A 20,054-nucleotide genomic window follows, 5' to 3' on the forward strand; every position below is an offset into this window, starting at 1 on the left:
GTACACTGCAAACCATTTTAAGGCGGACGCCTTTAGTTGCTCATCGTTGTAAGCAGGAGTTCTCGACAGAAATATCACGCTTTTCAATTGGTCGAAATAGTCGTGACGTCACAGTGCGCGAATTTCAATCAGAGCGAATTGTACTTTGGATAGTAACCATGCAACCAATTAAATGGATGGTATAGTGATGCTCCAAATAAGTGGGACTGAGGTTAGTTAGTTGCTTAAATTAACCAAGTACCCTAATTAACCTTTGTGGTCAGACCAGATAAATAAATAAAACCGAGTAGGAAATTGGTCGAATTGGGGAATCGAACCAGGGCCTCCGGAGTGCGAGACGAGCACGCTACCACTCCACCATGCCAGCTCGATGGTTCGGAATGAACATAGGCGCGTCTAGTAAATAAGGTGCCTTCGTGACCGCCATGGACCAAATTTTGACCAAGGTCAAATCTGCCGTCCCCGCGGTAGTATCAAAACACATCTTGGACAACCCCCGCCTCCTCCGTCGGACGAGGCCCATTAGGGACGTATCCCGTCCTTCAAACTTCAACCGTCTGATTATTGATTCGGACAATGCGGACAGCTGCCCCGCTCCATCCATCATCACCCCCTTGATGGTGCAAGTAGCTGGCTCTGAGGCAGCCAATCCCTCGTCCTTTCCCCCAAGAATTTTAAATAATGGCGAGACACCTTAATCAAAGAAGTTCCGCCATCTCCAATTCGGCCATGTCAACTTCCATAACACAATGGAACTGTAGAGGCTTTAAAAACAGCACTACGCGGGCCAATTTCCGCCTCTACCTCGAAACCTTCGAGTCCCTACCAGCCCTGGTTGCGCCCCAGGAGACAGGCATGGGCGCCACACTTTCAAATTGCACGACGTTCCAACAGGATCCCGCGTCATGTCTTCTCGTTCACAAAGCCTACACAGTCAACTTAGTGGGTCTCGACCTCAAGCTCGAGTAATCCTATGTAATGGTGACTATCCTACCACTACGCCGCAGGGACCCGCCGTTGCATATACACAACGTGTACGGCGCTCCCAAACTCAAGCGAGTGACTTTTGCGGACCTCTTTAGCCGCGCGCTAAGAGTAGCGGGCCGCGATCCTTTTCTGATTGTGGGCGACTTTAACGCTCCCAGTCAGCTGTGGGGGTATCGCAAGGAGGAGTCTCGCGGGCGTAAGCTGGCGGAGCTTGCGTCCACGTTGGGTCTCACCCTCCACACGAATCCTGTCCACCCAACCCGGCTAGGAAATTCCGTGACACGGGATACGAGTCCGGACTTAACCTTCACTCGCAACACACGACACGCAGACTGGCTCAACACCGAGGACACCCTCGGTAGCGACCACTGCACCCTTAACACACACGCCCCCTCAAGCACACGCCCCCTCAAGCGTCCCAGAACACAAGTCCGTATCACAGATAGGACGAAATTCAGGCAAAATTTTCACTCACTTGATAACACACCCATTTTCGAGCAAGGCTAACCAGCATGGTCCCAACAGGTGCTGAAACACCTTTTCTCGCATGAAACTCAGATTCAGCTCTCAGAGGCGGTCAAGGACGTGGATAACCACCTTCTACACCTCTGGGAAGCCGCCCGTCGCAGCCTCGTCCGCCGTTGGCGACGTCAAAAACATAATAGAGAGCGTAAAGCTCGAACTGCTGAGCTTACCCAGAAAGAGGCAGAGTACACGGCCCAACTCGCCGACTCCAACTGGGTAGATAGATGCAACACGGCCGCGCGACAAAGAGACGCCGAAACACGTGGCGTCTCTTTCGAGCCCTAATCGACCCAACCCAAACACGAACCGAAACACAAAAACATTTGCAGCGCGCCATGCACGCTTTTCCTGGCAACACGACTCAACTGGCACAGAAACTTCGGGGCCAGTATCTGTGTACACCCCAAGACCCCCGTGGATCTGCGTACTTTTATGCAGGCAGAGAGAACACGGAGTTGGATCAACCTTTCCAGCTCCATGATCTGCGGGCGGCTCTCGCCAAAATGAAACGGGGCACTGCGCCAGGACGGGAAAAGGTCACCGTCAAGCTTTTGACGAACCTGCCTGATTTGGCATACCAGTCTCTCCTGGAATACGTCAATGCGATTTGGCGCGGGGACACCCCACTGCCAATCGAATGGAAAACGGCTTTGGTCACGTTTATTCCTAAAGCTGGCAAACCAATTGACACAGATAACCTCCGCCCCTTCTCTCTCACCTCATTTGTGGGCAAACTAATGGAGACGATGGTGCGGGATCGGGTATCTGCATATCTTGAACACAAACATGTTTTTGCGAGCACCATGTTCGGATTCCGCCCACACAGATCCGCACAGGATGTCCTCCTGCAACTCAATCGGGAAGTCCTTGACCCCCTCGAATGCCCCCATAATGACCGGGTAGTACTCGCCTTGGATCTTAATGGGGCATTTGACAATGTAGCACATGAGATCATACTCACTAACCTAAGTCACAACGACTGTGGCCTCAACACATTCCGATACATAAGCCAATTTTTAATGGATCGTCAATCCTACATTCGAATTCAAGATAGAAAGCATGATCCTTACCTACTCGGCACGCGGGGAACCCCTCAAGGCGGGGTACTTTCCCCGCTGCTCTTCAATCTGGCCATGATGCACCTGCCGGCCCAGCTGAGTGGTGTCGCCGGCGCGCCCTGTACGCCGATGACATCACTCTGTGGGCCACGCAGGGCTGCACAGGGGACATTGAAACCAGCCTGCAAACAGCGGCCACGATAGTAGACCGCTACGCCCGCCGCTGCGGTCCTAAATGTTCCCCTCCAAAAATCGGAATTTGTGCACCTCCGCCCCTCACAGAAGTGCACAACTAAAATATCTCTTTCTCTTGTGAGTGGTCGCATACGCGAAAGTGATGAGATACGGGTACTCAGACTCTACATCCACAAACACACGCGGCCAGACACTACATTCGCCAAACTCCGTAAGGTGGGGGACCAGGTGGGCCGCATGGTCCGCCGGGTTTCCAACAAACGCGGAGGGTTACGAAGTAAGGATGCCTTGCGGCTGGCAAACGCCTTCGTAACTAATCGAATTCTCTATTCGACTCCTTATCTCCACCTACGGAAACAAGAGCAGGACGCTCTTGAGGTCATCCTTCGCTAAATTGTTAAACGTGCCCTTGACCTCCCCATCACTACTTCAAACAGCCGGCTTATCGCCCTTGGGGTGGTGAATACCTTCCGGGAGCTCCGGGAGGCGCACCTTAAAAACCAGTACACGCGCTCCTCGCTAACGGAGTCGGGTCGCCGCCTTCTTGCTCGACTCCATATCCAACACACCCCTCCAATGGAAGACAGGTTTCACATCCCGGAACTGTGGAGACGTGCCTTCCACGTGGGGCCTCTTCCAGCAAACATGTCACATGAAGACCATAATGGTCGAAACCTGGCACGAGCGGAAGCGCTAGCCGATATTATGGCAACAAAACAGGTGTATACTACGTGGACGCCTCCGGCCCTCACCACTGGGGATGGTACACGGCCGCGGTAGTTCACAACAGCAACACAGTTAACGGCCTCACTTTCAGAGCCCGCAGTGCAACACAAGCAGAAGAGGTCGCGATTGCTCTGGCGGCCTCACATTCCAATTCAAAATACATAATCACCGACTTGCGAGGGGCCTGTCGGAACGTCGAGCAAGGCTGCACTCTCTTTCTAGCCTATCGAATATACCAAAATTGCATACGGGATACGGACCCCGCACACCGTTACCCCATATGGGCCCCTGCTCATCAGGGGTTGGCAGGAAACGAGGCCGCAGACGCAACCGCCCGCGCGATCTCTCACCGGGCTGTTTTCTCCTCCCCACCTGATCTGGAACTCGATTTTAACCCGGTCTATACGTTCAAAAATATTGCAACCTACTATCAAGATAGCCATCGCCTTTACCCTAGCCCATGTAAAGGCCTCAAGAAGGCGGATGACCGGCTCCTTCTCCGCCTCTTCACCAATACATTGCTGTGCCCGGCAGCCCTGATACATTTCGACCCTTCCTTTAGCGGCCGGTGCCAGCACTGTAGTGCGGTGTCTTCGGACACCTATCCCATGGCGTGGGCCGGCCCCTCCAACCCCGCTATTCCCCCCATCCCCAACCCAACCCGGGAGGACTGGGAGGCGACCCTGCTCGGCTGCCACGACTTACAGGCCCAACAAGCCTTAGTCGGGCGCGCCAGGGCGGCAGCAACCGCCACTGCGGTCCCATACTAGGGACCTCCACCTAGTGTTTGTAAGGATCAGTTCCTTACGGGCTGATCCAAACATACCTCCTGTTCATTCTTAATAAATGTTTTCACCACCACCACCAGCACCCCGCTACCAATTGGGAACTACTGTTCCTTTGCTACTGTTGAAAATTACTTTGGATTTCTCCATGTTAATTTCAAGACGTACCGTTCTCCTCTGCCTGTATAACGCATTGATCAAGCATTGCAGTTCAACTCCAGAGTGACTTAACAAGGAAATGTCAGCAGAGAATAGCAGAATACTGGGGTATTCCCCTTTAACTGTTATTTCCAACTATTCCCAATCCAGCCCTCCGAATACCTCCTGTAAACTGGTGATGAACAGCATTGGCGAGACCGTGTCTCCCAGCCTAATAGTCTTCGTTATTCAAACTTTGCTAAAACGGTTAAAGGTACACTGAAGAGGGACATGAACTCGTCTTTTTGCCAAGGGAACTCAATCTACGCGTTCCGAGCATTCTTGGAAATTCCGAATTGTTGCCCAGTGCGGACAATTTCTCTCACTTAAATGAGATTAATATCCGGCTCTCGCCTTATTTTTTGAATTCTCCGCAGGTGGTGGGAGGAGTCAACCAACGCATGGAGTGCCTTTTAAGCAGTCGCGTGGCGGCTTTGCTTGCGCTTTTATTTTGTTTTTTAGTTTTCCGTGAATAAATAGATCTAGTCAGAGACTAAATAGCTGAAATTAGGTTGACGGAAATAAAAATACGCGTAGACTCTTTTCTTTCACCGATCACTACGTATCTCTCCGCCTATGGCTGAGCGGCAAGCCGCCACGGGACCGGTTGAAAGGTTGGTTGACTCCTCCCAAGAAAGGCGGGAACCGGGACGTTTAATCGCATTTAAATTAGGGAAAGCGGCCGCACATGGCAGTAATTCGAGGTTTCTAGGAACGCTCGGAACGTGTAGATCCAGTTCCAGGGGTAAAAATGCGAGTTAAGATTCCTCTTCAGTGCACCTTTAACTAGGCAAGTTAGCATGGATTCACTGCTATGGAGCAGCGTGCAGACACGACACATAAGAAAGGAGACGACACACAACCAGGCGCTGGACTGTCAAATTAGGTTCATTCGAGAAAAAACTTGTAATAAACACCGCTGTTCTCCATATCAAGTGGTTAAATAACACATGGAAACGGTCAAACACTTCTTTTAATTGTCACCAAAGAAGGTAAGGGGGGTGTGGCAATGGTCAATCAAAATTTAAGAAAAGCTGTCTATAAAAGCAAATTTCTTGTTATGAAAGGTCAATTTTGTGCTTTCAACGTTGTGCTGCTGACGTACGAGTATGCTGCTTTTTTTGTTGTTAGAACGTGCTGAAAACGTCGGACCTGACTCGAAAGAAAGACGAAATTATGCAGCGGTGCCTACCTCCATAGAATGACACATCGCTTGAAGCAAATAGGATATAGATACGGCGGACAAGTCCTGTCTTCTGTTCCAGGAAGCTTGGTCAGATATGCACCTGGGCCCACAGAAGAGGTGTCACACGCCAATGCGGGATGTAGTATTCGGCACCAGTTTAAATATCTCACAAGGTCCAAAGTTACGTCGATAGTATTCCGCTGTCGTGCGGAAGAACATGCATACTGTTGTATCCCTTGGTTTTGGTTTTCGGTTCATTTTGATGGATTGGCTATATGCTTGCTTGTGTTTATGTGTTCGTATAAATCCGCTGTTTTTGTCAAGTGCTTGTTGTCTATGAATACACGTGCGCATCCAATAAACTGCGTCTTTCGGCCCCAGTTTAAATGGAGCCTGGTCTCTTCTTAAGCCCATGTCGGTCGATACTGCATCGGCGAAGCAAGGATAGGATAGATCAAACGCTGTTAGATTCCCGAACGTAATTTGGCAAAATCAGTTTCTGCCAGTGAAATCGTCTCCTCCCGCAGATTGAAACAAGCTTCTGGCATGTTTTGCCATTAGTAGTTAGCGAAATGTTTCTTGTAGTGCCGGTTTAGCTTTTTTTGCGCCGTTTCATAGGGGCCCTGGTCGCTCTTGAAGAAGTCGATGGTACTGGAGCGCCCGGCGAATGTTGAAGCTATGAGTTTTTTCTCATTCACTTTAATACCATCCCATTTCAGTGATGACATTACAGACAAGTGACAGGAAGTGTTTCGAAAATGTTTCGACGAGATTTTTGTATATGACTTTGAACAGGAGTGACGTGCACCATATATGCTTCGTATACGGTAGCAACAAAAGCAAACTGCAAATAGGATTGTGTGATCAAGCTTTTTTCGAACCGGTGATGCAAAGTGTTTTCACTCATAACTGAGGGAGAAATTATTGCATTCATTGCAAAGCAAAATAGGGTGCGATGATTGATATTTGCTTGATTGCGCAGTTGAGCCCTACTTGGTCTAAGAGTTCTACTACATCTTATATTTAGGAGGAAGACGGTTGCTCTCCATTGTGGCTTGATGCTCGAGGAGGCCGAGGAGCCATGTTGAATGTCAGTGACTGTTGCAGGAGGAAGATGCTTGACTTCTCCATATTGTATTGGTACTCAGGGAGGTCGAGTAGCCATATTGGACTGAGAAATTTCGTGCGTCATTGATTGCCACGTTCAGGTCTGGACGAAGTATGAGTTCAAGCAAGAAGAATAAGAACAATTTTACCATAACTGACTTTCAATAATATGAATTTTCGGAACTTGTTGGAGGAAATGGCATTGTCCACATTGTCTTTTACGGTTGCATGTTTGCCCGAACCCTTCCTTCAAATATTTGGTCGGCCAGCGGTCCCATGGCCACAATGGTTCAAGACTTTTGAAATCTGCTTCAGTGTTCCTGGTTGAGCATCGGCGCTAGTTCAAAGTAAAAAATAACTGTCGATTTACAGCTTCGGAGATGAAAGCCGCAGACTACTTGATCCGAATTACGTCGCAGGGACAGGCAACTGCGTCACAACCTTCCACATCACAGCCTTCCACTGGTGATGCCACTCCAGATATCTATAAAAAAGTTACTCTCGTGAAGAGAGAGTTCGCAATTCAATGTCACCTGGTCGTAGAAAGCCCTCGACCGTGTCAGCAACTTGGTGAATCTGTCGCTGAGTATGTAGCTGCTCTCAGATATTTGATTAAAATGTTTAGCTCTCTTTCGCCGGAACACACGTTGCGCGATCGTTTCGTCACTGGGATCTCCTTCCAACAGGTCCAGGAACGCTTGCTAATAGAAGGCCTCGACGCATCTTTGGCGACTGCATCCCGAACTGCTTGCTCTCCAGTGCGAACAGGTAAGCAAGGATGCCCAGGAACATGCAGCGCCCCTACAAATAATCGGAAGAACAACGCCAACCTCGGCTTAATGCCCCTTTTTCCCTGCACGATGTTATTGTACGTCAGGGTCCGAACTTCTTCCTTGGCAGTAGAGCCTCGGAGTTTCCTACAGTTTCCACGCGATAGCGTTAAGGGCCCCGTGTCGCAGAAAAGTCGGCGTCGGCGTCTTTGCCGTGAGGGAAAAATCTCAGAACCAATAATAAATAAAAGAGTAGGAAATTGCTAAGGTTGGGGAATCGAACCAAGGCCTTTGGAGAGCGAGACGAGCACGCTAACCAGTACGCCATGCCAGCTCGATGGTTTGAATTGAACGTAGGCGCGTCTAGTGAATACGGTGTTTTCTTAGAAGTGTGCTTTAGAGGTGTGATCTGTATCAGTAATTATGTCCGTTGTCCATTGTAACCAGCAGTGAACACCCTTTAAGCCGCGTAAGCAATGGAGCGGGACCTTGGAAATGAGAAAGTAAAGGCGCAACCTCCTCCCCTCCATAGCAACCGGCGCGCTAGTGGGAGACGCAGCTGTGCATAGCAGCGGTGACGTCACACAGTAGCGGTAGAACGAGAACGCGCGCGACGGCGGTGGCAGCTACACTGCCGCTCCTTTGCCAGACGTCTCGTTACAGTCGACTGAGTGAGACGCATAGCTCCGATCGGCCCGAGAGATCAGCGGCGCTGCGCGTCTCGGGCGGACGCGCTTCATTTCGGCTCCGACAATTTTCGTCCGGATTATTGAAAAATTCCCTACGACCGCGAAAATTTTGCTTGTACTCGACGGTTAACATCACCCGGCACCCGAAGAGATCGCTCTCGACCGGGTGGGCCAATTTTTGGGCCTTTTAGGCTCATTTATGTCTTCATCCCGTGGGAGCCCCAGCCAGGCCTAAAGCCAAGCAGCCAGTCTCCAGCGTTCTCCGCGGACGCCATGGCGGCCTCCGCTCTCCGCGGGTACGATCCCGAGACGATGGCATGGACAGAAGTTGTCGCAGAAGCCCCGTCTTCTCCTGTAACCTCCACTCCGACGCAGGAGATCGTGGATGAAGGCCTCTTTTCGTTGGTGGCACTTCGCAAACGCCAGCAGCGCCTGAACACCTCGGCAGTGAACGGACCCTCCGTGAGTGCCCCTGCTTCTGTGCATCCAAATACTTCAAGTTCCAGCCATCAGCTCTCGCCAACAGCGGGATCGACGAAATGGCGGCCTGCCGCTATGCCTCGACTCCGCAAAGAAGACTTCACGATCGTCATCAAGCCCAGAATGACGGTCTCCCTGAAGACGGTTTTGCAGAACGGTGAGCTTGGTGCTTTGCTCTCCGCCTATGTTAATGCCTCCTCGGTGGACACTCTTAGTACCTGGCCCATCTGGGACCAGAATATCGTTATCGCCACCACTCAAGACGTGAACGTGGCGAACGCGCTCGCTCGTGAATTTACTCTGAAAGCTTCCAAAGGCTCCATCCCGATGGTCGGTCACGCCAAAGTCAACGGTGAAGTCTGCAGGGGGATCATTACCGTCCATGAGCAGGAAACTTCTACCACCCTGAAATCGAAAGTCCAGTGGAGCGGAGGAGAGATAGCCTTCATCCGCAAGCTGGGGAAGTCGACGATTGCCCTGCTCACCTTAGTGGGGAATAAAGTGCCACGTTACGTGCACTATAACAGTGTGGTGACCTTGGTACGCGAATACAAGCGGACTATTCCCGCGTGTTTCCGATGCGGCACCATCGGCCACCGTGTGGACTTATGCCCGGATCCTCAACGCAATCGCTGCGGACACTGCGGCCAAACGGTCGCAGTCCTCGAAGACGGCAACTTGGAGACCCACGAGTGCACCCCTTCCTGCATCGTCTGCGGTGGCGGCCACCTTACGGGCTCGCAAGACTGCAAGGCAAAATTCCGGCGGCTGCAACGACCGGGAAACCCAACCGGTCAACGAAAGCAACGTCAGTGTGCAGTGCCCCCGGGAGCTGACAACACTCCAAAAGTTCCCCCGCCTGTCAGCAAGCTGGTGCAAGGCACATCCGGACCAGCGCCACCGGCGGGCGCGTTGCCCGGGCGTGTCTCCAAGTCCCCTCCATCAACAGGCCAAAAGTCGTCACGTGATCCAGGCGCACCCGTATTTCAGAACGGGGATTTTCCGCCTCTCGAGGGCCGTCCGCTTGGCACACCAAAGAAGGCATCACAGCCAAAGGTAGGCAGCCGAGACGGGCCTCCTCCGTCCCACCGCATTCCCCTACCTTCTTCCGCACCAACCCTTCCTCCTCCTCCCCCCCTTAACTCTGAGGTTGCGGACCTCCGCCGTGAGCTCGAGACTCTCCGGGCTCAAAATGCTCTACTCCTGGCCAAAATTCATGCGCTAGAAGCGGTTCGGTCCTCCCCGCCTATTGCCCAGGTAGCTCCGGAACCGATGCAACAAGTGCCGCTGGACCCGACACCATCTAGCTCTGACACGCGTTTCACCGCCCTCGAAAACGCCCTTGCCGCATTAGCGACTCAGATGTCAAATTTCGGCCAAATTCAAGAAAACCTGTTCAAGTCAGTCACGGCCACGGTTACGGCCACCGTGACGGCCAATATTAAGACGTGGCTGGAGTCAAACCCCAGGCTTCTACGCCGAATGGGGCCCCTCAAAGACGCAAACCGCCCATCAATATTCAACCGCCCCATCGATCTAACCGAACTCAAGGAAGAGCCGGAACAGATCCAGCCGCAGGTGACGGAACCTGTGCCGGCTCTCCAAGGCAGTCTCCCTTCAAATCAACATGGCTGCGTCCCCTCCCGACCAACACCCTAAAGGGCGCTGCCCCCCGCAAAGACAGCAAGTTTTTTCCCTTGTGCAATGGAATTGTCGGGGTTTCAAAAACAGGACCAAACACGCCCACTTAAGGGCGTACATTGACAACCTCGAACACCCCGCCGCAGTCCTTGCGTTGCAAGAAACCGGAGATGCGGTTAAGCTCACGGGCTATAACACTTTTCAACGAGACCCGTTCACCTGCATCCTAGTCCATAAGGGCTACACAGCGCAGGAGGTTGATATCGACCTAAATTTGGAATATTCGTACGTGATGGTCTCTGTCCTCGCCTTGCGGCGGACAGATAGCCCCGCACACATACTTAATATCTACTGCCCCCCGAAACTCAAAAACATCACTTTTTCTAACATCTTTAGCGCAGCACTAAGGATCGCGGGTCGCGACCCCCTCATGATAGTGGGCGCTTTTAACGCGCCCTGTCTCATGTGGGGTTATTACAAGGAAGAGACGCGTGGTCGTAAGTTGGCGGAACTTATATCTACGCTGGGCATCACTCTTCTAACCGACCCGGTCCACCGAACACATGTAGGGAACTCCGTCACTCGGGACACCTGCCCCGACCTTACCCTCGTGAAACACATCCAACACGCAGAGTGGATCAACACCGAGGACACCCTCGGTAGCGACCACTGCATATTGAACACTGTCATTTACACTCGGCCCTTACGTCGCCCCCTTGCGCAAGCCAAACTTCCCGACTGGAACGCTTTCCGCTAGGCCCTCCCAGTAACTTCTCTCATGGAACAGGACTACTCCACTTGGGCACACGGACTCATGCAAACACTCCGTTCACAAGAAAAGCATATCCAGCTTACGGAGCGTGCACCTGACGTGGATAACCACCTAAGGCACCTCTGGGAAGCTCGCCGCAGCCTCACTAAGCGATGGCGGCGGCAGAAACACAACCGTAAACTCCGCGCTCGCATCTCTGACCTCACCCAGCAAGCTGCCGAGTATGCTGCCCAGCTCGCAGACATTAACTGGGTAGATCGATGCAACAGCGCAGCAAGGCAGATGTCGAGCCGCAACACTTGGCGGCTCTTCAGGAATCTCATAGACCCCACACAAACACGCTCGGAGACCCAGAAACACATCAATCGCGCGATACACAACTTTCAAGGAAACACGAAGCAGCTAGCGAACACCTTGCGCTCACAATACCTCAATCAGGATCAAGACCCGCGCTCGCAGGATTATTCGTATGCAGGCTGCGATAATCCGGAACTGGATCAACTTTTCTAGCTTCATGACCTTCGCGCGGCTCTTGCCAAAATGCGCAGGGAGACGGCGCCCGGGAGGGATAAGGCCACAGTCAAGTTATTGGCGAACCTTCCTGATCGGGCATACGAAACCCTACTCGAATATATTAACGCCATTTGGACCGGGGAAACTTCGTTGCCACCGGATTGGAAGACATCATTGGTAACCTTTATCCCAAAGGCGGGGACCCAGTAAGTCCGCACAAGACATCCTCTTACAGCCTCATCACGAGGTTCTCGAACCCATAGAACACCCACACAACGACAAAATAGTCCTAGCACTCGATCTCAAGGGTGCGTTTGACAATTTAAAACACGGCGTCATACTAAAGCACCTTAGCGAGACCAACTGGGGTTCTCGTACATTCAATTACATCAAAGATTTCTTAACAGACCGCTTGGCCTATATACGTATACAAGAGACCGAGTACGGCCCGTTTGAGATGGGAACGCGGGGCACAGCACAAGGCGCTGTGTTGTCCCCGCTTCTCTTTAACATTGCTATGATGTACCTCCCGGCACAGCTGGCGGCTGTCGGCGGTGTTCAGCATGCGCTGTACGCCGATGACATCACCAGCTGGGCCACTACGGGAAACATAGGAGAGATGGAGGAATGCCTGCAAGCAGCGGCGAGCATAGTTGACCACTATGCCACGTACTGCGGCCTCCAGTGCTCCCCGTCCAAGTCTGAATTTGTGCATATTCGATCTTCTCCGAAATGCAAAATCTCCGTTCAGCTTTCTCTCGCAAGCGGCCCTATCCGTGAAGCGAAGGAGCTAAGAATACTCGGTCTCTTCATTAATCAACATCGTAAGGCAGACACAACTCTTGCCAAACTCCGCAAAGTCGGCGACCAGGTGGGCCGAATGGTTCGCCGCGTTTCTAACAAGCGAGGAGGGTTGCGAAATAAGGATGCGATGCGGCTCGCACATGCCTTCGTAACTAGTCGAGTATTGTACTCGACTCTTTACCTCCGCTTACGGAAACATGACGAAGATCACATGGAGATTGTACTCCGCAAAATTTTCAAGAGAGCCCTCGACCTCCCGATATCCACTTCCAACGCGCGACTCCTCGCGTTGGGGGTGGTGAACACCTATCGAGAACTCCGCGAGGCGCATCTCGTTAACCAATACACGCGTCTCGCCCAGACCGCGTCCGGTCGCCGCCTCTTGGGCCGGTTACATATCAGACATGATCACCATACCATGGAACGGGTTCGAGTGCCAGAACTGTGAAGGAGCGCCCTCTACGTTCCACCCCTTCCGACTAAGATGAACAAGGAGGACCATAATGGCCGGCGCCAGGCGCGGGCGAATGCCCTGCACCGCCACTATGGCTAAAAAAACACGTCTTTTACGTCGACATTGCAGGACCCTACCGCTCCAGGGGGGAGATTGGCCGCTAGGGGGCCCGAGTGAGCGGACGCGTTTATTATCGGCTCCGCCAATTTCTGGTTCCTGTGCCCAGCTAAGTCCTTTCTAGGACCCACCAAGGCCCTCAACGGATCCTGGAAGGTTCACGGACCCCAATCGCTACCATCTTTTGGATGCGCCCAAGGACCTCGGTGAGCTACCTGTTGAAAATGTCTCTGGCAGCCACGCCGCTGCGCTAAGCCTCGCCTCATCGAGGCGAGCCTCGCCGGCGCGCCGCGTTCCTCACTCCCCAACAGCCATGGAGGAGCCCGTGGATGGAGAGACCTTAAACCCATTGGACTGCCACCCTGGTGAGTGGAAAACTGTGCTCCATGCATACCGTAATCGGACCACGGATTCGAATTCGCCCCCAAAACACCCGGTATCGGCCACCGTTCAACCTAAACCAAGCGCCAGCAACGCCGGCGCGCCACCGGACGCTGCATCTGGGAACACCCGAAGCGCGTTCAAGGAGACGCCACAGCTCCTACGCATGACGCGCGCCGTCGTCCATAGAAGCAAGCAACTCGCCGCACTGCCGGCGGGTACCATCAGAGTCGTCTTTCGCCCGCGAGGCGGCCTCTCCCTGGAGAAGATCCCGGCTCCCAGTATCCTGCAGGCACTTCACTCGACGCTCAGCTGCTCAGTGATAGGCGAGTTGCACATAAGGATCCATCCAACTAACAACACCTTTACAGTGGCGACGGTAGCGGAGGCGACAGCTCTCGCTTTGGTCAAAATCCAGCAAATTACCTTAGATGGACTACAATACCCGGTAGCTGCGTACATCGCGGCCCCTCCAGCGGCAGTCAAGGGCGTCATTTCCCGGGCCTACTGGAACGAGACACCAGAACAAATCCTAACTGACTTACAGTACAGAAACCCGGACGCTAACATTATAGCGGCCCGACGCATGGGTAAAACAACGTCCATCTTAATAACTTTTGCCTCAGGTCCCGTGCCTCACACAATTAAATATATGTGTGTGGTACACCGCTGCACCAAATACAAGGGAAGCCCCGATGCCTGCACGAACTGCAGGAAGCCTGGACACAGGTACGACGTGTGCCCTCTCCCGAAGGCTGGACTCTGCCCGCGGTGTGGCGAGAAGCACACCCCTCAAGAGACCCCATGCACGCCAAGCTGCATTCTATGTGGTGGTTCCCACCTTACCGGTACCGGCTCGTGCAAAGCCAGGACCCCTCCACCTCGTAGACAGACCGCGCCGAAACCCAAGCAACCAGTGCCCACGCCAAAGGACTTTCCACCGCTAGTGCCTCATCAAGATCACCAGCGAGCCTGGACCAAACCCACCAGTACACCCCAAACCTCACAGCGGGAGGAAGAGATAGCTCTCCTGCGGGAAGAGGTAAGGCATCTTAGGGAAGCCATTAATTCCATCCCTCCTACCGTTTCTCCACCCACTCCTTCACCAACACCCCAAACCTCTTCACCTACACCCCAACCCTCCACACCCCCTCCACAAAAGAAACGCAGACCAGAAGACATTCCAGACATGGATTCTAAATTACAAAAATTTGCCCAACAGCTCGAAGCCAGTATTCTGGCTCAGACTCAAAATTACATTGAAGCCGCCATCACTAAGCTTACAGAAACTATTATCAGTCAGGTAACCTCTGCTATTCTACAACAAATTCCACAAATAATTGCTGGAATGTCTTCACATATCCCAGCTAGCAACCCCATAGCTGCTCCCATCCTCCGCCCCCCCACCCTCCAGCATGGCCCAGTTGACGGGCAATAATCTCCAATTAAGCATCCTACAATGGAACTGCAGGGGGTTTGGTCGCAAACGAGACCCCCTGCAGCAGCTCCTCTCTGCTTCCTCCACACCCCCTGATATAGTAGCACTTCAGGATGCTGGCACAAATTTATCGCTGCCAGGATACGCTCTGGTACCCTCTGACACCACTCCAAACCCCAGGGTTACCACGTATCTCCAACATCTCGTACCATACACTTGTCATGTACTAACCTCGCCGGTAGCTCACACATTCCTAGAATTAATTCCCTCCACTCACAGATCTCAACCCCTCTTCATCCTCAACTGTTACCTCCTTCCGAGGCAACCGGTCTCAGATTTAATCTCTCTAATTAAAGCCGCCTGCAACGCTGCAAAAATGGACCCCCTCATTATATTAGGGGATTTCAACTGCGCACATGTAGACTGGGGGTACACACGCACTAACAAGAGAGGAGCGGAATTGCGCAACACCCTTCAGATGCACGGCCTGTCCATATATAATGATCTGAGCACACCTACAAGAATCGGCAATAGTGTCACTGCCGACACAAGCCCAGATCTTACTTTTGGTCGCAACCTTCCCACACCAGTGTGGACAAACTCAAATGAGGCCTTGGGCAGTGATCATTATATCATAAATATACAGCTTGATTTCGCCATAAAAGCTAAAAACTACCGTGTCAGGATTACCAGCTGGGATAATCTTCGGAAGCACAGAGAGGCCAAAACATTAGAATCCCCCTTTAACCTCCACACATGGATGACAGAGCTGAAACAAGATGTCCAGGCATTCACGCAAACATTAGACGCCACCCCCGAGACTCCCGTTGCAGACAGTCGCTTAGCGCACCTACTCCAAGCTCAAAACAGTATCCTCACACGCTGGAAAACCCAGAAGCAAAATCGGAAACTTAAGCTAAAATTAGCGCAACTACAGAAACAAATAGAAGAACACAGTGCCGCACTCAGTAAATCTAACTGGCACCAATTATGTGACGGATTACGAGGTAATCTCTCCTCCACCAGGGCCTGGCATCTTTTGCGACATATGATAGACCCCACTCAAGCTAAAAAGCAAACTCGGCTCGCACTAAAAAGACTTACCCATAAAAATCGTCAAAATCATCAAGCACTGTTACGCCAACTCCAATCAACTTATAGCACTGTGGGCCAAGCTGTATCATATCCCGACTATGTAGGCCCCGATCAACCGTCCCTTGACGCCCCCATTATGGAGGTTGAAGTCAGAGCAGCCCTTATCAAGCTCCGAAACTCAACCCCTGGGGAGGACCAAATCACAAATGTCATGCTCAGAAATCTAGATGACCGTTCAATTTCCCTTCTCACCGACTACTTCAATGAGTGCTGGGAAATGGGGGCGCTACCTGCTGAATGGAAGCACGGGAAAATAATTTTCATTCCTAAACCAAACAAGCCCATTAACGCCCAAAACCTCCGTCCCATTTCGCTGACTTCGTGCTTGGGCAAACTGTTTGAGCATGTCATCCTCACCCGTCTCACGCAACACATGGAATCCCATGGACTATATCCCCATACTATGGTAGGATTTCGATCCCACCTCTCGGCACAGGACGCCCTACTGCAGATTTCACACGCTATCCTCAATGACATGTTACATCACACCAGAGCAATCCTGGCAGTCGACCTCACCAAAGCATTCGACAAAGTTACACACAGCGCCATCCTGCAGGGCATCCAAGAGCTGCAGTTGGGGCCTAAGACCTACAACTATATCCGGGCCTTCTTAAACGGTCGCACAGCCTCACTGCATATAGACGATATACAGACCCCCCCCTTCACGCTTGGCAACATTGGTACCCCGCAAGGGGCGGTGTTATCTCCCTTCCTCTTCAACCTCACCCTCATCCCCCTGGCCAATGCTCTCAGCCGCATCCCGCACTTAGGACACACACTTTACGCGGATGATATAACGGTTTGGACCACGTACGGCTCGGATGGCGACATAGAATCGACCCTTCAGGAAGCCGCTACAACTATCGCTACTCATGCGGCAAACATTGGGCTTGAATGCTCCCCCACAAAGTCAGCACTCCTCATAATCCGCCCGCGGCGCGTCCCTACCTCCCCCATCACTATCTACCTGCATGACACTCCCATACCGCAAACACCTACCCTCCGCATTCTTGGCCTGCATTTACAGGACACGGGGAAAAACAACCTTACCCTGAAAGCACTAAAACAGTCCACTTACTCCGTCATCAATCTTCTTAGAAGGGTTTCACATTCACGAGCCGGTCTAGACGAAGCAGATAATCTCAAGGTGCTGCATGCCTTTGTGCTCAGCCGCATTCTTTACGCCACTCCTTACCTGAACCTCTCCTGTTCGGATGAAGACAAGATCAATGCTCTTATCCGCATGGCTACCAAAGCAGCGCTAAACCTACCAAAGAGCACTAGCACGGACAGACTCATAAAATTAGGAATGCACAACACTATACAAGAACTTATAGATGCACATCGCTACACACAGTACCTTCGTCTGGCTGGCACGGAAACTGGACGATATATACTGGATTCTCTGGGAATTCGCATACCGGCACACACGACAGACTTCATCTCTCTCCCTCGAGCCATACACTCCGCGCTTATCCTGAAACCCCTTCCTAAGAATGTCCACCCTGAATACCATCAATCCCGCCGAGTCGCGCGAGCCAAAGCTCTCCATAAAGAATATGGCACTTTAGAGGATGTGCGCTGGGTGGACGCCGCGTGTGGTACAAACCGTTCAGTAGCTGTGGCTTATCATCCAGCAGCCCCCCCATTTACTCATTTCATAGACCCACCTTGTACCCCGGAAGAAGCAGAGGAAGCAGCTATAGCAATAGCCATTGCCCAAACCAATGCGGCTTATATACTAAGCGATTCCAAAACAGCCATTCTTAACTTCGCCCGCGGACGCGTCCATCCCCCCGCGTGGCAGATATTGAGAATGTGCACCCTAAATCCCGATAGGCGTATTGAGCTCGTGTGGGTGCCGGCTCACTCTGGCAATCCCGGAAATGAGGCCGCCGATAACATAGCCCGAGGACTTATTTGCCGGGCAAATGGCGACCCCAGCCGGGATTTCTCGAGGGAGCGGGCACACACGTTCTCAGAACTAACTCAACAAACACGCCTTGCCCGTCGACTCTATCCCCCTCCCCACCCCCGCCTATCCCACTCCCAACAAATCCTCTGGAGGCGACTCCAGACCCGAACTCTTCCTACCCCTCAGCTTCTATCCCACTTCCGCCATGTTTCCCCAGAGTGCACTCTCTGCGGAGAACCGCACGCCACCCTGGACCACATCCTCTTCGGCTGCCCTGCCGATCCTCCCCCGCAGGGACAGCCCGCCATCGGTACATGGGAGGAATGGGAGGCCCTCCTTGCGTCGCAGGACCCGGACGCGCAACTTCGCTGTGTGAACCGGGGTGCCAGTGCCATGGCCCTACGTGGCCTGGACACATGCGCGTAATGTGAGGGCTGTGCGGTGGCCCTGAGACCTTGTACGGTCCAAACTCACTTGCTTAATAAAGTTTTCCATCCATCCATCCAGGGGGGAATGGTACACGGCTGCAGTCATACACGAGGGAAAACAGGTGGACGGCCTCTCGTTCAGAGCACCCAACTCAACGCATGCAGAGGAGGTGGCGATCGCCCTCGCAGCCTCCCATCCCGACTCTAAATTCATCCTCACAGACTCTCGCGGAGCCTGTCGTAACTTTGAGTTCGGTTGGATCACTCCACTCGCTCAAGAAATCTTACACCGCAGTACTCGCGACGGCGATCCAACTCAACCCTCAATCATATGGGTCCCCGGCCACCAAGGCATGCCAGGTAACGAAGCCGCCCATGAGGCAGCCCGCGCACTCACTCACCGGGCACCAGGCGTCCCTTGGGAGGAGCTTAACCCAGATCACAGCCCTCTCCTTTCTTTTAAAGAAATTACTGAGCACTATCGTGCCGAACACCGGCGATACCCAGTTCCTATGAATGGACTGGGTAAAGCTGGCGAACGAATTCTCCTCAGGCTCTTTACAAACACCCTGCTGTGCCCGGCGGTTCTCAAGCACTTTAATCCTTCTTTTGACGGCCGCTGCTCATTCTGTGGGGAGGTGGCCGATACCTTCCACATGGTTTGGGCATGCAGAAAAAATCCTTCTCTCCCCCCAATCACCCCTTCCCCTACCCGAGAGGACTGGGAGGCGGCCCTGCTCAGCTGCCAGGAACTATCGGCCCAACAGGCCCTGGTTCGGCGGACTTGTGTAGCGGTCTCGACCAACGGGATCCCGGAATGAGGGACTCCGCCTAGTATTGTAAGGGGGAGACCCATTAGGGGCCTCTCCCCGAGCACCTCTCTGTAAATTACTAAATAAATGCTTTTCACCACCACCACCGATCGGCCCAATGATTCCGCGCCGAGCAGTTCCTGGTGGTGGTGGTGGTGAAAAACATTTATAATGCAATAAATATTTACAGAGAGGTGATTGGGGTAGGCCCTATTGGCCCTTTCCCCTAACAATACTAGGTGGAGCCCCTATTCCGGGGCCCCATTGGCAAGCAACGCCGCCCGCGTCCGGTGAACCAAGGCCTTTTGGGTCTTTAGGTCCTGACAGCCGAGCAGGGCCGCCTCCCAGTCCTCTCTGGTGGGGTTGGGGTTGGGGGGGATAGATGGGTTTGATTGACACGCCCAAACCATGTGGAAGGTGTCAGCCACCTCCCCACAGAACTGGCACGTGCCATCAAAGGATGCGTTGAAATGTTTAAGTACCGCCGGGCACAGTACAGTGTTAGTAAGAATTTTGATGAGGAGGCGCTCGTCAGTGCGATCCAGTCCCTTACAAGGGGCCGGGTAGCGCCGGTGCTCCTCCTTGTAGTAATCGGTGATGTGTTTGAATGTAAGGGCCAGATTGTCTGATTGGGAGTAGGCGTCCAAGGACAGGGAGATAGCCCGGGGAGAGAGTGCGCGGGCGGCCTGATCGGCCTGTTCGTTTCCCTGGAGGCCCTGGTGACCGGGGGCCCAAATCAGGTTGCGTGGAGTTGGATCTTCGCATCGGCAAGCACACTTTAGAATTTCCAAAGTGTCTTCTATATTTTTTTCAGGAAAGGAATTGCGCAGTATCTGTCTCTCACATCTGCGAAACCAATAGAGCGGGCGCTTGGAAAGCAGAGGGTAAAATTTGTACATTGGTTTTTGAGGAAAGGAA

The 20,054-nt window shown here is 52.6% G+C and overlaps 1 protein-coding gene and 1 pseudogene across 1 annotated transcript; both read left to right on the forward strand.

Annotated features, from left to right (window-relative positions):
• Positions 1-20,054, forward strand: part of LOC149327124 (alpha-tocopherol transfer protein-like) — a 563,535-nt pseudogene that overhangs the window by 399,006 nt on the left and 144,475 nt on the right.
• Positions 13,044-18,394, forward strand: LOC149327131 (uncharacterized). The gene is made up of 2 exons (XM_089563569.1): positions 13,044-14,430; positions 18,114-18,394. The coding sequence occupies exons 1-2, from the start codon at positions 13,321-13,323 to the stop codon at positions 18,270-18,272; spliced, it is 1,269 nt and encodes a 422-aa protein (XP_089419695.1). The 5' UTR covers positions 13,044-13,320; the 3' UTR covers positions 18,273-18,394.

The sequence above is a fragment of the Amblyomma mixtum genome, chromosome 10 (assembly GCF_055824585.1).
Source record: "Amblyomma mixtum isolate Tamu chromosome 10, ASM5582458v1, whole genome shotgun sequence".
NCBI classification, from domain to species: Eukaryota; Metazoa; Arthropoda; class Arachnida; order Ixodida; family Ixodidae; genus Amblyomma; species Amblyomma mixtum.